The 16,138-nt window shown below is 32.5% G+C and overlaps 6 protein-coding genes across 6 annotated transcripts; 4 read left to right on the forward strand and 2 right to left on the reverse strand.

Moving 5' to 3' along the window:
- Positions 1-345: 345 nt before the first annotated feature.
- On the reverse strand, positions 346-1,377 carry RO3G_12543 (uncharacterized protein; the record flags this gene model as incomplete). The annotated part of the gene is made up of 1 exon (XM_067667127.1): positions 346-1,377. One exon carries the CDS (start codon positions 1,375-1,377, stop codon positions 346-348), a length of 1,032 nt encoding a protein of 343 aa, XP_067523228.1.
- Positions 1,378-2,436: 1,059 nt separating this feature from the next.
- Positions 2,437-3,009, reverse strand: RO3G_12544 (uncharacterized protein; the record flags this gene model as incomplete). The annotated part of the gene is made up of 1 exon (XM_067667128.1): positions 2,437-3,009. The coding sequence occupies one exon, from the start codon at positions 3,007-3,009 to the stop codon at positions 2,437-2,439; it is 573 nt and encodes a 190-aa protein (XP_067523229.1).
- A 970-nt stretch (positions 3,010-3,979) lies between these two features.
- RO3G_12545 (uncharacterized protein) lies at positions 3,980-4,498 on the forward strand (the record flags this gene model as incomplete). The annotated part of the gene is made up of 1 exon (XM_067667129.1): positions 3,980-4,498. One exon carries the CDS (start codon positions 3,980-3,982, stop codon positions 4,496-4,498), a length of 519 nt encoding a protein of 172 aa, XP_067523230.1.
- A 6,396-nt stretch (positions 4,499-10,894) lies between these two features.
- RO3G_12546 (uncharacterized protein) lies at positions 10,895-11,113 on the forward strand (the record flags this gene model as incomplete). The annotated part of the gene is made up of 1 exon (XM_067667130.1): positions 10,895-11,113. One exon carries the CDS (start codon positions 10,895-10,897, stop codon positions 11,111-11,113), a length of 219 nt encoding a protein of 72 aa, XP_067523231.1.
- Positions 11,114-13,313: 2,200 nt separating this feature from the next.
- RO3G_12547 (uncharacterized protein) lies at positions 13,314-13,750 on the forward strand (the record flags this gene model as incomplete). The annotated part of the gene is made up of 3 exons (XM_067667131.1): positions 13,314-13,360; positions 13,477-13,537; positions 13,598-13,750. 3 exons carry the CDS (start codon positions 13,314-13,316, stop codon positions 13,748-13,750), a joined length of 261 nt encoding a protein of 86 aa, XP_067523232.1.
- Positions 13,751-14,994: 1,244 nt separating this feature from the next.
- On the forward strand, positions 14,995-15,371 carry RO3G_12548 (uncharacterized protein; the record flags this gene model as incomplete). Its single annotated transcript, XM_067667132.1, has 2 exons — positions 14,995-15,016; positions 15,088-15,371. The coding sequence occupies 2 exons, from the start codon at positions 14,995-14,997 to the stop codon at positions 15,369-15,371; spliced, it is 306 nt and encodes a 101-aa protein (XP_067523233.1).
- Between the last annotated feature and the right edge of the window lie 767 nt (positions 15,372-16,138).

A 16,138-nucleotide genomic window follows, 5' to 3' on the forward strand; every position in this document is an offset into this window, starting at 1 on the left:
ATTGATGGCATATACAGTGGGGGGTGCACTTCTTTTTTTATCGTGAGGGTTCTAGGTTTAGCTGGGTGGTTCGATATAATTGGTGCTTTCTCCCGATGACATTCGCTCAGATCATACAGTGGGTGGAAAAATGGTTCCAATGTTTTTGATTTGCAACTTTAAAGCTTTATATCTTTGGAACTACAAACGGTAACGGCTCATAAAAACATGCATTTTGTAGCGCATTTACAGCTAATATTACTGAAAAAAAAATTTGCGTGTATTGTTACATAGTCGGGAAAAAAAATTAAGACTAAATACAAAAACCAACATTGGAACCATTTTTCCACTATGTGCATTATTTTATTAATATCTTGTATGACCGCCTTTCGCAGCAATTACAGCTCTACAACGATCTGGCATACTATTTATGTATCTCCTACAGTCTTCTGCTGTAAAAGTAGACCATTCTTTTTCAACACGATTCCATAATTCATGCACACCTTTTGCCCTAGTATCATAGGCACTTAACTTGAGCTTAAGGTGGTGCCAGATGTGCTCTATTGGGTTTAGATCTGGACTTTGTGAAGGCCAGTTGAAGGTATGATCACACTTGAAGTTGTTGTCCTTGAACCATTGCTTAGCTAGCTTAGACGTATGTTTAGGATCGTTATCCTGCTGAAAATAGATGTCTTGAGGATGGTAACCATAGTACTCAAGGCTGTCCATAAGGGTTGTACCAAGTATTCCGACGTAATCAGAAGCCTTCATTGTGCCTTCACTAATCCAGCATGCATAACCAGGTCCGTCATAGGTAATACAACCCCATACCATAATGCTACCACCCCCTTCTTTAACTGTTAAGTCGAGATGATGGGGTTGAAGTTTATCATCAGGTCGACTCCAATAGTACTTGCAACCATCTGAGCCGTAAACATTAACTTTTGTTTCGTCACTGAATACCATACGTCTCCAGTCATCGCTTGTCCAGTTTTTGTGCTCTTCCGCCCATGCTAGTCGTCTTGCTTTCTGAACCTTAGTCAATAAAGGCTTTTTTACCTTTATTTTAGCATGGAAGTTCATGCTTTTCATAACCTTAATGGTGCCCGAGTAACTGATAGTGTGGCCAGTGCATACTAGATACTTATGAACAGCCTTCACAGTCTTGAGGGTACCATTAATAATCTGCTTACGTATATAAGACTTGGTGGTAACACTTAAAACAGCCTTTCTACCAGGGTTTGCTGTTACTCTACCAGGAGAAAACTTGTTGGCATATCTGCTTAAGGTGGATTTTTTTAAGTTTGGAATACGTTCCATTATCACTGAATATGGCTTGTTCTGTAAAACCAACGATTTGATGTTTTCTTGCTTGTTTTTAGAGAGAGCGCGAACCATATGTGTAGTGGTACCTTAAAGCTTCGATATATAAAGAAAGAAAAAGAAAAAAAAATGTTTGACAGGGGATAAATTAATTTTATAAGTCACATAGGCTTTTTCGGCGATAGTCGGAATATTATGACTCATAATTAGCCAAAAAACTCCGGCGGAAGCTCCACCAATTAACAAATAAACTTATCTACAGTGGGTCAAAAAACTGCACCAACCGACCTCCTCTTTTTGCTGAGTGCTCTTTAGATCAATACTCCGTATCTGACCTTGAAACTTTTGTTAATAGATAGTAACAGTAGTAACTCTTTGTGTTCCAAGTTTCGTAATGTTTACTTTTGAACTGACAGAGCTATACTCGTATTTCAGAAAAACTGAGTTGCGTTGGTGCAATTTTTTGACCCACTGTACTTGTTGACGACTGTTAAGGATACATAAGATTATAGTCACTTTATTTTAGCAAAAGGAATCTCATATGATCCTAAATAATATGTTGACATAACTTTGGAATCATTTATAACATTATTCCCAGCACAGATCAATAAAAGACCTTGATTAAATTTTTATATTAAGCTTTATTCATATTAACTTCACATAGTCAAATGTATGGCGTGATTGTAATATAGTTTATTGATGATATGAGCATGTTGAATAAGGAATGGCAATTACTTACCGGATCATCATTAAGTCATGTAAACCTTTATCCTAACTGAGATATTATTATTAGCCGTAATATCCAATCACGGAACTAGAGGATTTTATATTCATCCGTACCGTCTCCTAAATAGTCCTACATCCAGAGTTATCTGAAACCATCCCAATAGCATAATTGACAATACAAGCTAGGAACAGGCTAAACTAATAATTAGAAATAGTAATCATCTATTCTGTCGAATTGATCATAAATCTGTCCTAATTCTTTATCCGTATCATGTCTATAAATACTCTCACTTTTTACATGTAGAATTATCATATTCAATCTTAGTTATCTTAACTTAATAAAGAGATACCAAGTTCTAACAGTATTTCTTTATCTTTGTTGTTATACTACTTTTACCTAAAACCCCCCTATCCTAAACAACGACCTTGTTGGTATGAAGAGCGCATTCTTCTATTTGATCGTGAATAAGCCATAGCATTTAGTGCTTGTCGAATAGTATCTAGGTCCATGGGATCATCTTGATAAGGGTCAGAGTGAGCAGGAATTGTTGATTGCATGACATTCCTATTTCCCATCGCCACCTGTTCTTGGTTGCAAGGCATCATCAATTCACCCGCAGCACTTTCAATAGCCAAAGCCATAGATTCCGCAGTTTCTAAAGATGAAGAAAAACGAGCACGAACAGCAACACGAATATTCTTTTTAAGGCCACGTACGAGTTTATCCAGTGCATCCCCTTTTGAAAGGTCAGCCAATTGAAGCTGAATTGAACGAAATTTTGTGATATATCTTGACACAGACCCATGTTGATAAAGCGCAGCTAACTTATCACGAGCAGCCAATTCACTATTCAAAGGCTTAAATTCACGAGCAAAAGCAACACAGAAAGCATCCCAATGCTTTGGAGCCATTGATGAGGTCTTAGTACGTGACCACCATAATTGAGCATCACCACGAAGTAGAGTAACAGCATACAACATCTTTTCAGAGTTATTCAATTTTGTCAAAACTGTGGTATTTACACATGTAATAAAGTAATAATATAAGTTACTACGAACAATGGTCCTCCAAATTAGGAATACCGGACATTGTATTACGCCACTTCAAATAAAATCCCGATCCACTCCAGAATATTCTAATAAGTTCCTGGATCAGGATTAATAATTACTTCTTGATAAGAAGATGTTAAACTATGCCAATCATATAAATAACTCATTGTCTAATATCGATTAATAATCAATAGTCATATACTGTAAATATTAATATTTAGCCGTGATTAGAAAAGTATAAATACCCTTGTCGTATCCCAACATACTTTAAACATGATTCATATTCAATTTATAAGAAATCAGAGTAATGAATGCTTTACAAAGATTTATTACAGTCTTTTCTCTATTATTCGGTCATAACTAATTCCACTCCTTTAACTCAATGCAAGCTTTTAATATAACTCCTGATGCAATGCAACATAAATGAAAGATCAGATCTACTTAAGAAATAATTATAAAACAGTCCACTTGCATAACCAGGAACAGATCCTCACATTAAAACTTATTGACACTAGATCTACAGTTATAATTAATTAAAGTATCTTGAAAAGGATTTAATTAAACCTCCATGAAAATAGTATAAATACCAGACAGTATAATATTAAATAAAGAGATAACTTTTTTCAGTCTCGTTGAATTTTATAGTCTTTTTTATTCTTACGAGATAACACAACCCTCATATTTTTAACTTGAATAAAGGACAATCTACTTTGAGTCTCACTTATTTTTACATTTGTTGATTGACTTAGTATTTTTTATATTATAAAACCTCAAATATCACAATACCGAAACATTCGATGTTCATCTCCTGATCAGTCAAGTGGTCGATTGGGGACCATCAGAGGATCTGGATCTTTTTCGTTTGCAACAAAAGGCGATCACTCTACTCACCATCGCTACTATGTGGAGACCTCGATCGGACATTGGTGAGATTCAGCTCGGGGATATTACGTTCGTTTTAGATAAATCCTCGCCCGTCCCCATAGGCGCAACTATCGTGGCCAGAACACCAAAAGAAATAAATCCGAAAGCATCAAAATTGGGTGCTATTGCTGACAAGAACTGCTACCCAGTGTACACACTTTGGTGTTTTTACAATGCTACAAGAGAGGGTAGAGCACACCTTCCCGAAGATCACAAACTTTTTTTGACGGGACTGCATGAACACTCAGAAGGCAGGTGGAAATCGGCCGCTACGGGAACCGTCGCAAGCTGGTTAAAAGATGTCATGGAACTTTCTGGGATAGATACCACCAAACACACGGTGCATTCGATTCGTGCTGCCGCTAGCACAAAAGCCGTTTCTCTGGGTATGACCATCGACGAAGTTAAGGATCATGCGAATTGGAGCCGTAACTCCTCCATTTTGAAAACTATTACTATCGCCCTAGAGACCAACACACTCGTGGCAGAGAAATGACTAGAACACTTTTTGGTGCAGTTACCGAGAAGATAACCACATCTGGAGTCGGAGTCGAGCCAACCAAGATTGTCATAGGCACGACTGACAATAGTTATGTTGGGGAGACGAAGACGACAGATGTGGTGGACGCCCGCCCTTGGTTTCCACACTGGTTCACCAAAATTTTTCCCAACCCTTAGGTCCACCGAGCTACAAAAAGTGTACGTTCCGCGCCTAACGGTATAAAGAGATACAATAACGAAAATTTTTATTTTATATATAATTTCTGACATTTAAGCGCGGCTTGAAGGCCTATAACCACATCTGTCGTCTTCGTCTCCCCAACATAACTATTGTATTCATGAGGGACAATTGGCACTTCAGGCCACGATGGATAAATCATGATATTTACGGTTCAATCGGCGCTATAACTACATTACAAATATGGAAATATATATTTTTGGCCATTGCGCATCGATTGGTACCATTTTCGTTTTCCAATTCCGACTATTTGTTGTAGATATCTGCGCTTGAAAATAGGCGGTATGCAATTTTTTTGGACACGCTCTATATCAATGACTTCTTTACAGATTTTGATAAGACTTTGAACATTTGTGTAACTATATGGTCCAACAATACGCGTTATAGTTTTGCTAAAATATCTGTATTTGATGAAGAGAAATATGTTAAAAACAGCAATAAAAAAATAAAAATGTCGGAGATTTTGCACAAATACTTTAATCAGTTAGAGCTTATGGTATGCAAATTTTTACTAAAAACCATCGAATAGAAACAATTTTATGTGACCCTTAAATTTATAGCATGTCTGCACTTTTTTTATGATTGCGGAGCGAATATTTGCTTTCACACTCCGATATTTTGGGAAATGACTTATCCAATAGTACGCTATATTGGGTAAAAGTTTGAATGGAATCTGAAAAATTGAATTTTGGAGCTCATCTGGCACTGTAAGCATCTGATTTCCTCAGCTTGCCCTCATTTACTTTTGTGAAGGATTAGCAATCGCCAACTCCTTTGTATGTTTCTTGAATTCTAACATTACTGATGTATGGCAGTTATATGAAACATCGATATGGCCGCCAAAATTTTTGCGACCGATTTAGGGTTCTTAGCGTATATGCTATAACAAGGATGTCTTGCAAAGTGGCATCATCCACTGTCCGAGCATGCATACCAAATGGAAGCTTATTTCTAAGCATCTTTTGATGAATGTAATATAGATACTAAGTTTTTTAACTAAATAACATCATTGATATTATGTAAGAATCACATTGCTTCCTCGATTCTTAAAATATCGTTATTTCTTCATTATGGTTCAAACATTAGTCGTAAAAAAACTAATTGTAATTGTTAAGATAATAGAAAATAAGAGGTAAAAACAAAAATAAAGAAACAGTTTGTGAACGTTTCGAGTCTGATCTTTATTTCAGTTTAAGTTAAAGTAAAAATTATTCTAATTGAAGGCAGGTATTTATATCTTATTGAGTGAGTGGCTTGATATCTTCTATTGTTATCGTTCTTCTAATATTCAGGTACTTTAGCAAGTGTTATCTATAATTATGATTATGAAAACTTTTCATTTGTTCTTTTGTATGTCTGTCATAGATTATCTTTTACTCTGGGAATTCCTCACTGATTTGAATAACGTTATTTTACGCGTTATTTCAATTACGTGAAAGATTAGCAATATTCCTGACATTGGATTGGATTTGGTTATTTTAGTTGATACGTCTTCTTATCAAAGAACTCTCATGAATACAATACATATTCTAAAAGAACATGTTTAATTGGAATTGATTGTATGATCTTATTTAAATAAACTTGAATTTATTTTATTTTAACTATGATCTTGTATTAAGACTTATATTTATCAACGTTAACTACAATCAGTTACTGTTCTACAACAGTAATAACTTATATACTGTTATATAATATCGTGATATTATTCTTGAATATCATTTAAAAATATTAATGCTTATCGTTTTTATAATGTTTTGTTGATTACAAATCTATTCTTAGTTAAATTTTAAATGTTCTAATAAAATGTGTTATTCTCATTATAATTTGAATTAAAAAAAAAAACTGTAAATTATTTTTTATTGGATTTGGTACATTTCTTTGCTACTTTTTTTGTTTTTCGATGTGTGTTTATAGTTCATAGTGTTATGTTCTGGTAAAGGTAATAACAAAGATAAACCAAAAGAATACTTTTTGAGACTGAACTTTATTTAAGACAATCTTAATTGTTAAAAAGAAATCATTACAAAGTCTACTATTTATATTCTTCTATCAGTTGGCGGGTAAATGAGTAGTTATGAGCGTAGATCCAATCATTGACATGTTTGATTGAAGAATGATCACTGAATCGATTATGAAAATTTTTAATTCGTTGTTTTTATAGATCTTGTTGTTCTTTAACTGATCTGGGATAACTGTCCCGTCTTCATTGAGAGGAAAGATATATTTATATGAAATGCCTCGAGCCAGATCAAAGTTGACTAGGTACCTGATCCATTATTATTCATTTACAGAAATGATGAATAGTCAAGATCATGACTTATTTAGTATTCATGTTTACTTTGTAGAATGAATCTAATAGTGGTAGCTTTATATAAAAAGGAAGAAGAATGTATTTTATTTAATAAAGATTTAAATTATTATCTTTTATCAACTTTAATATACTTCTTTTAGTTGTGATTATTCAATGTCCGTTATGATCAGACTCTGTTCTACAACACATAGTAGGTGCAGTGAAAAAATCACAACAGTGAGTACTTTTTAGGCAAAGAAAAATTATAATTAAGCAAGAGCACATGATAATAGCGCTTTTGCTTTGCAAATTAAAGTTAGCATATAGTTATGCTGCTATTTAAGGTTGTCTTTCTGTAAGTGAGTTAATTTGAGTTAAGTTTGCTTGTAAAGCTTGATTTAAGGTTGTGATTGCCTTGTAAGTTGTTGTTTTATATAGAGTTTAAGCAGATGTTTGATAAGTAGTGACCACCAGATCTTATGTGTAAGATCAATACGATGTTTCTTGATAAAAGTTAAAGTAGAGTAAAAAGTTTAGGTAAACAGGGACTTTCTTGTTAAAGTTTGTTATTTACTGCGTAAAAACATATGATTTATTTAAACTGACCAACAATTTCTTCACAAAAAGATGGGATATATACATATGTATAATATTTTTTTTTTCTTTTTTGCTTTTCTTATTTTTTTGACCATTTTTATATTTTCAACATTTTTTATCTTTTTAACATTTTTTATAATCTTTTATCTTTTAATTTTTTCTATTGCTATTTTTTGTTGGTTTGTGTTTTGAGTTGAGTGTTTTATAGAAGTTTTTTTGAAATTTTGAAAGTAAGATACTGTAGCGACCACCAGATCTTTTATTTAAAATCAAATAAAGGTAAAGATAAAGAAAAATAAAGGGATCAGGAACTTTTTATGAGAAGGTTGCCTGTTTATTGAATAAAATATATAAAATAAAAATGTGAGTAGAACTGTACTGTCCTTTTTCTTCATCTAAATAGTTGGGATATTTATATTGTTAATTTTTTTTTTCTTTTTGACTTTTTTCATTTTCTTGACTTTTTCACTTTTTTGACTTTGTTACACCATTTTTTTGACTTCTTTATCACAACATCAAGCCTCAAAAAGAAGTTTTTGTGACCTACAAAAACATTCAGCTCTAAAATAAATAAAAGGGAAAACTTAATCCGTCATCGCAAAAGTATAAAATGGTCATTGGGTGGATTGAACTCGTGACATCAAGATTCAAATGAGCCATATTTCCAGTTAGGCTATTTTGTAATTTCTGAGAAAAAGTGGTTTATAAACATCCAATGGACTTCCATAAATATTTTGACACACTGCTAATAATCGTTCCAATTGGATAAAGCATATCGCAAGATTGAACATTTTTTGGTTAACAGATATTTATGGCTTTTGGAGAAAAGATTTAGCTTTCGCTGTATTGGTCATTTTTGAATTTTGAAAAAAGATTTAGGTACGAAAAAAATAAAGAAATCTAATAATATTTTTATTTTTTTTGTAGGATAAGTATTCATGAAGTTATTCACGTTTTAAAGAAGTATCTTTTTTTTTACAGATGACCTTTTTTGGGAAAGCCTGTTCCCCTCTACTGTTGAAAGACCGATGTTTTCTTTTTTTATTTTTGAGGGCAAAATGCGGAAATCAAAAGCATTTTTGGATTATTTTGTTTAGAAGAATACGTATTAGGAAGGTGGTTTGTGATTTTTAGCTTAGATCATTACAAACGTGTTACAGAACGTAAAAAAATAGTCGTGTTTGGGGAAAAAAATGACCTGGTAAAAAAAAAGACTAGGTAAAAAAAAAGACTAAGTAAAAAAAAAGACTTGGTAAAAAAAAAGTAAGTAAAAAAAAAAAAAAAGAGTATAGCAATAGAAAGTTCATTGTTCAAATGAAAACAATAATCTAACAACAAATACACTTCATAGAAATGCAAATACCTTTACATTATAATAAAAGAATATGTGTATATTCTAAAAGAATAAAAAAAAATAAAGAAGCTCTGTTAACATTTTGTTACAAGGCAGTTATAATCAACAGATACATACAAAACTCTTTTGTTTATCAAATAAATAGATTGCTTTATTATTTTTTATGACAAATAATACAAAAGAATATATGTTTTTAAGCTTATACTCGTTCATTACTTACTTTATATTTGCACATGGGTGTAATTTGCCATTAGCCATTAGCCATTACAGATGTGGGGCAATGACAACTTTCTTCATCAAAAAGACTTTTCAGCAATAAACAACAATATAAGTCTGATATTCTTATAGTTTTATCGTATTGGAAAGAACAACTTTGCTCATGAGGTTCATGTTCGTCATCCGAATGTGTCCCATTAGGAATTCCTAATGTAAGAAAAAAAAAAAAAAGAAACCGACATTAGACTTGGTTTCTATTATTTTTTTTTTATAAACTTGTATTTGACCAGAACTTGAGCTTTCTTTTTTATCTTTTGTACCTTGAGCATCTAGTGCATTCCACGAAGCAAACCAGGGAGAAAAAAAAAGCTGTTTTACTGCTACAGTGCGTTAAGTTACCGACTTTTTTTTTTATTTCAAGTAAAAAAAAAAAAAAAAAAAAAAAAAAAAAAAAAAAAAAGAAAAAAGAATACTCTCTATGTTAAAGATATTGCACTCAAGTAATAAAGCTTGTTCAAACAATGTATAAGTTATCTTTTGGGATACCATTAAATGTAAACTTCGTGCAAAACAGCTGTTTTTGATTTATAACATAGATAGACAGTGAATAAGTTTAACATTGGTAAAAATAAGGCTACAAAAAAAGCACTTCTCTTTTTTTTTTTTTTTTTCCTCCTCCCCTTTTTAAAAAAAGGAAAGTTCTTAATATTATATGTATTCCCATTTCTGTTCTAATGGTACTTGTACTTTAATAAAACCGTATTTCTTGCTTTCTTTATAAAGTCTCTTTCTCAAGACTACAGTTGCTTCTTCTTTTACTTGTTGGCACAAGCTTGGATGGCGTGTTTTTTTTTTTTTTTTTTTTTTATTTTTTCTTTTCTTCTTTTCTTTTTTTCTTTTTTTTTCCTGGCCCATCTAAAGCAAGGTATTATTACTTTTACTACATATCCTCCATAGCTAATAACTGTTATAGATGCATGCCGCTTCCTTTTTCTTTACTTGTTGGTATAAGCTTAGCTAGTCTTCTTCTGGTCTATCTAAAGAAAGGTACAATTATTTTTACAATACATACACGATCGCTAATGCTTATTATAGATGAATTCTGCTTTGATTTGGCATCTTTTTATCTTTTTTTCTGTGTTCGCTTTGGTTCTTGAGTACTGATGTCTTTTCTTCTTTTGCTTTGAGTGCCCAAGTCCTTGAATCTTTGAATCCTTGTGTCTTTGCATCCTTGAGCTTGGCTTTTTTTTTTCTTCTTCTTGTGAGAACTTTTTGAGTTCCACGAGATTAATTGATGTATTTTTAGATTAGATGTTGCTGTTTTGGTGACATTAGGTAAGTCAAGTAAACTTTTAAAACGCTACAAGCAAAGAAATACTGTATGTTGTTATTATTATTTTACTTAAATAAAAAAAAGATATTTTTTATAAAACAAATCCCTATTTTTTTGTGTATATAAAGCAATATTTATTGCAATATGAATGGTTAATAAAGAAGTATATAAGCTATATGAGTGGTCAATAAAGAAGCATATAAGGCAATATGAGTGGTTTATAAAAGAGCAAAAAGACAAATAAAGCATTGTTTTGAAAAGTATCATTGGCTGCCGAGCACCATTAGATATAAAATGGATAATAAACAGGAGCCATAACATAACTGATGGAAGTTGCGTTTTGCGAGATCAATTAGCGAATAAATGTACCAGCAGTCTCCTGTCTCTGCCACAAATCTTGTAACATCTCTTAACCAAAAGATTAACTACGGTTTAAACGATTTGTGGCAGAGACAGGAGGCAGTGCGATCAACAATCAGTTACCGGATGTCACACGATTCTAAGATCTTTCGCAAGATTGATAATATATCTGTTAACAAATTTCCACGATTATTTGCAGTGACAACCGTTAAACATGTTTAAAAATATTATATGGTGCTTACTGTTTTTGAAAATTACCGATGTACCAAATGATATAAAACTAACTGGGAACAAAGGTGCTTCACATAAGAAACGCCCCATTATTCTAGACTAAATCGGGAAATATTCGAAACTTCAAAAATTAAACAGCGCCATTCGATTCTGCTTGCCTTATAACCTTAGTTTCTATTTTTGGATTGTTATTCTAGCTCCGCTATAGCTGTAGATATTATGATTTATCCATCGTGGCCTGAAGTGCCAATCATCCTTCATGAGAGTTCTTTGGTAAGAAGAAGTATCAAATAAAATAACCAAATCCAATCCAATGTCAGGAATATTGCTAATCTCTCACATAATTGAAATAACGCGTAAAATAACGTTATTCAAATCAGTGAGAAATTCCCAGAATAAAAGATAATCTATGACAGACATACAAAAGAACAAATGAAAAGTTTTCATAATCATAATTATAGATAACACTTGCTAAAGTACCTGAATATTAGAAGAACGATAACAATAGAAGATATCAAGCCACTCACTCAATAAGATATAAATACCTGCCTTCAATTAGAATAATTTTTACTAAAAAAACTTAAACTGAAATAAAGATCAGTCTCAAAAAGTACCCAAACTGTTTCTTGATCTTTGTTTTTACCTTTTCCTTTATTATTTAAACCATTATACAACACAATGAAGATAGCTTGCTTCAAGGGAATTCGACTTGTTTGTAATAAAATAAGATAGATAGATTTGTCTTTTAAGAGACTATTTATTGAATAGAAGTGAATATAAGTGAACTGAAGTAAATTGAAATAAAAGATATAGGGATATTTATATAAAAATAATAGAGGGAAAAGAAAAAGAAATAAGGTTGATATTTTTACTTGAGTCAACATTTTTACTTGAGTCGATATTTTTACTTGAGTCGATGTTGTGTATTTCAGTTAAATTACTGAAGTAAGTCGATTTCAAAGTCAGTTGTACCGTCCAAAATTTTATAGATGTCTTCATCATTCTCGTTACAATATTTCCAAAAAAAATAATAAGTTACTTAGACCCAAAAATAATGCAAAAAGTAGACTATGTTTGCTGAGCGCCTACCGGGAATCGAACCATCGCCTTTAGAATGAGAAGCCATTAGCATAACCCAACAACCACAAATGTTGATTTGCCGATTCTCGTTTCGCAAGCCTTTTTGTCATACAATTTTTGGTTTTTGGAGCTGTTTTTCTCGACCTGCAGAAGTCGTATCTCGGTCCGGACTTTTTTCATGACCTTCTACTTGTCATCCCTCTTGAGTGAAGTAATGAACAAGGAAGAAAAAATGACTGTTCTTAGTAGATCTCGCAATTGGTCAATTTTGGCTTAATAAACTCCGCACGGGGAGTTTGTGTATATATATAGTAGATAGACGGTAAATCTTTCATAGATCCAAATAAAATAAAAAAAAAGAATAGAACAAAGAAATACGTTTAGAGTCTCTTTATTCTAAAAGAATTCGAATATACTTTTTTAATCTACACTAATTCTAAGGCTTTATATACTAGTTGGGTTTTCCCATTCTATTTGAGATGACTGATGTTTGATTACTTGATACTTGATAGTTGGTACCTGGGAAAGGCTTAGGGAAATTGTCCTTTGTTTTCCTATTGTTACATTGGACTTCCATTTATGGTTTCTTTTTATGGTTTACTCATTGTTATCCCAGCTACCGTTCGTCAAGGTCTTTATGCAGCGCTTATTCCTTATTGGGCTTATACTGGACTTCTATGAAGTGGTATTTTGTATTTATTCTTATTATGGAAGTGATGCGACTATTTTGTATTCTTATACTTTATGCCTAATAGTCAAATCACTACAGGCTCCTCAATTATTAATTTTATAAAATAAGACGTGACTTGTATTTAATGAGATCTATCTCTCCTGTCTTCACTCAATAAAGAGGTTCAAGAGTCTCATCGATTGTCAAGTTTCCTTTTTATCTTACATTAATTTCGATCGACTACAAACTACACACACCAATATCACAAATATCTACATTAAATAAAAGTATGTTTTATTTTACATCTTGTTTCTAACATAGTTAACAGTAAATATTTAGGAATACGTGCATATTCAGAGAGCCTGCCAGATAATAAACATATGAACATTGAGGAGTTTTTAAACTATTCAGAAAATATTACAGCCGTTCAAGATTAGATACATGGCTACAAAACCTCTGAGCCCGCTGAAACTGCATACAAAAGAAAAGTAGCAGCAGTTCATAAAAGGTTGCCCAAAAAACGCCAAAAGGTTTTAACTGGTATTACAAACTGGGAAAAACTTCTTGAGGATGCAAAAACGTGTCAAACATTTTTATTAAACAGTTCAAGGGTATTACGAAGTTCGACAACAGTAGTTGCAAATTATTTGATTACAAACTTGGATGTAAGCAGTATATTGAAGAACTGTAATTAAATTAATGCTAATTAAAAAAAAAAATAATAGGCACAAGATACTAGTTCAGTAGAAGAAATGGTAGATAAAGAAGTCAGACAAGACATGGTGGTCAATAGAAGTCAAGAAAGAGCAGAGGAGGTGGAAGTGGTCGGTAACAAGATATCGATAGGCATTCTGAATGTGGTTAAGATTAAAGGTTAAAATAACAATATATCTTATAAGCTTGATCTAGATTTTCCTATTGGCGATCTGTTTGAAAGCCACTTTTCCCTAAAATCTGGTATTGATATTACCTCACTATGGCATCAATGCAAGCTAATCTCTAAAGAGCAAGCAAGGCTTATCTATAATGTCAGATTTACAAAAGGCTTTGTAATTTTTTCATAAAAATAAAGAAAAAAAAAGGATAAAGTAAAAACTAAAATCAATTTTAGATCCCTTTCCTATATAATGCTCCTTGCACCAGAATCAAATGATAAAGAGATGATAAAGCTATATGATAATAATACTCTTTCATTTACATACCATGAGATTCGTAGCAGATATATTGACAAGGAAGTTGAGTTTGACTCCCTTTTAGATAAGGACGTAAAGAAAACCATACAAGTAACTACAAGTATCCGTACTATCGAATCTTAAACAACTAACAATACTTGGACATAGGATTTGGAGGATCTCACGAGTTGAGGCTGTTATTGCATTGGTGAATGTAATGAAAAATGCAGTGAACGAAGACCTTCCTATAATGCAAGCCATAATGAACCGGTAAGCCTCATGAATAATATTTTAATTCGATTTCTCTAAAGTTATATATTAAAGCATAATGAAACTACTAGAAGCAAGAATGAGCTCTGTAATTGGGGAAATGAAGCTGACTGTCATATTTGGTCATTAATGATGTCTTTATTTATTATTTTATTATTGATCTCAGTCTAGCCTACGTCAGTATACAATTAATAGTCAGACGACATAATCCAGAATTCATTCTAAATTATTAGTTCCTCTACTTTTTCTTTCTTGATAAATAATAGTTGTTAGCTATTGACTTCTTACTGTTTTCATATTATAGGTGCCAAATATCTCACTGATTACCAATTATTTGGATCCGATTTTAAATGCAATGTTCCATCAACCCGACATTCACAGGCTATTTAGATGGTAGCCTTTTTTTTTTTTTTTTTTTTCTTTTTATTATATACATATTTATGCTGAACAATATTTATTGTAGGTTAAATAAGAAAAATAAAGAGTCAACCAAAGTGGATGTAATGGCAAAACCTGATAGAGGGATATCACTGACGGAGCAGCTACATGATGTATTTGCGCTTGGTTCTTGCGAAATTAAGTCAATAGCTTCTATGAATCGACACAAGCTAACACATATTGATACTTTTCGACTTGCTATGCTCTGTGAAAATGTTATAGATGATGGCAAAATTAAGTATATGCTTGCAGTACAATCAGTAGGTAATTACAGTAACAATACAGCCTTGTCTACACCCTGAAATTTACTCATATTATTTTTTTCCTCATGATAGGCGTTCATATCACCTTCTTCTTGTGTGCTCTACAATCTGAATCGCTTTATCCTTTCGTACAGCTGGCTCGCATTACTGTACCAACGTCCCTTGATAATCTCTCAGATTTTGTTGCCCATCTGGATACTTGTAAGCGAATAATTCATACTTACAATAAGTTCTGCGTCCCGGTCACAAATGATGAAGAATCTTGTTTACGTAGATCAAGCCTCAACCAGCAGCAAATTGATGATATTATTACTGAATGCAATGATTCATCTGTACCATCGCTTTTGTATGCTTAAATAATGTTGTTTAGGTTTAGTTTTTGTTTGCAAGATATTTATTTAGCATAAAAAAAGTTATACGTTATTTGCTTTTGGGTATTTAAGTTTTCTGTAATGAATCTTTTTTTTTGTATATTGCTTCTTTGATTACAAATAAATGACAAACTACATGTAGTGTATTTGTCGTTGCCGCTGTGTAGAGGAATATTGAGTATGAATTGATGTTATTCACCAGTAAAAGTCATTTCTTTGTGGCTTTCCTTTTGGATGTGATCAGTCAAAACTGTTTCTATCAGCAGACAACACTATGAATGGAAGGTTAGTCAACTGCCTATCCTTTGTGCTTTGATTGAAACATTATCAATTTGCATGACACTCTTTGATCTTCACCATTTGATTTCCTTTTCAAATAAATCTGCCATTTGAGCAACTCTACAGGATTTGAAATGACTTTATGCCAATGATAATGTTGGCTATTGGGACAGTGATTATTTGTCTCGATTCCCCCATTCACTTCTATCTGACAGCGGTGAATAAATATATTTTGAACCCTCCAGTTTGACAATGCTGACATGCCCATTCTTTTGAACATGCCATGTTTATCCAAGAATTTAGATATGTGATTCGCATCTATTTTTCTGAATTTGACTTGGAGACATCTACCCAAGCATGCCTTCTTAGCTATTAGCTGATGTATTTGTGCTAGCCTCAGTGAAGACACGGCCACTAAGAAGATGTTTCAATATTTAACTTTTTTTATAAATCGATGTCATTCTCTCCTTACT

The sequence above is a fragment of the Rhizopus delemar genome, genomic scaffold (genome assembly GCF_000149305.1).
Source record: "Rhizopus delemar RA 99-880 supercont3.10 genomic scaffold, whole genome shotgun sequence".
Classification (NCBI taxonomy): Eukaryota; Fungi; Mucoromycota; class Mucoromycetes; order Mucorales; family Rhizopodaceae; genus Rhizopus; species Rhizopus delemar.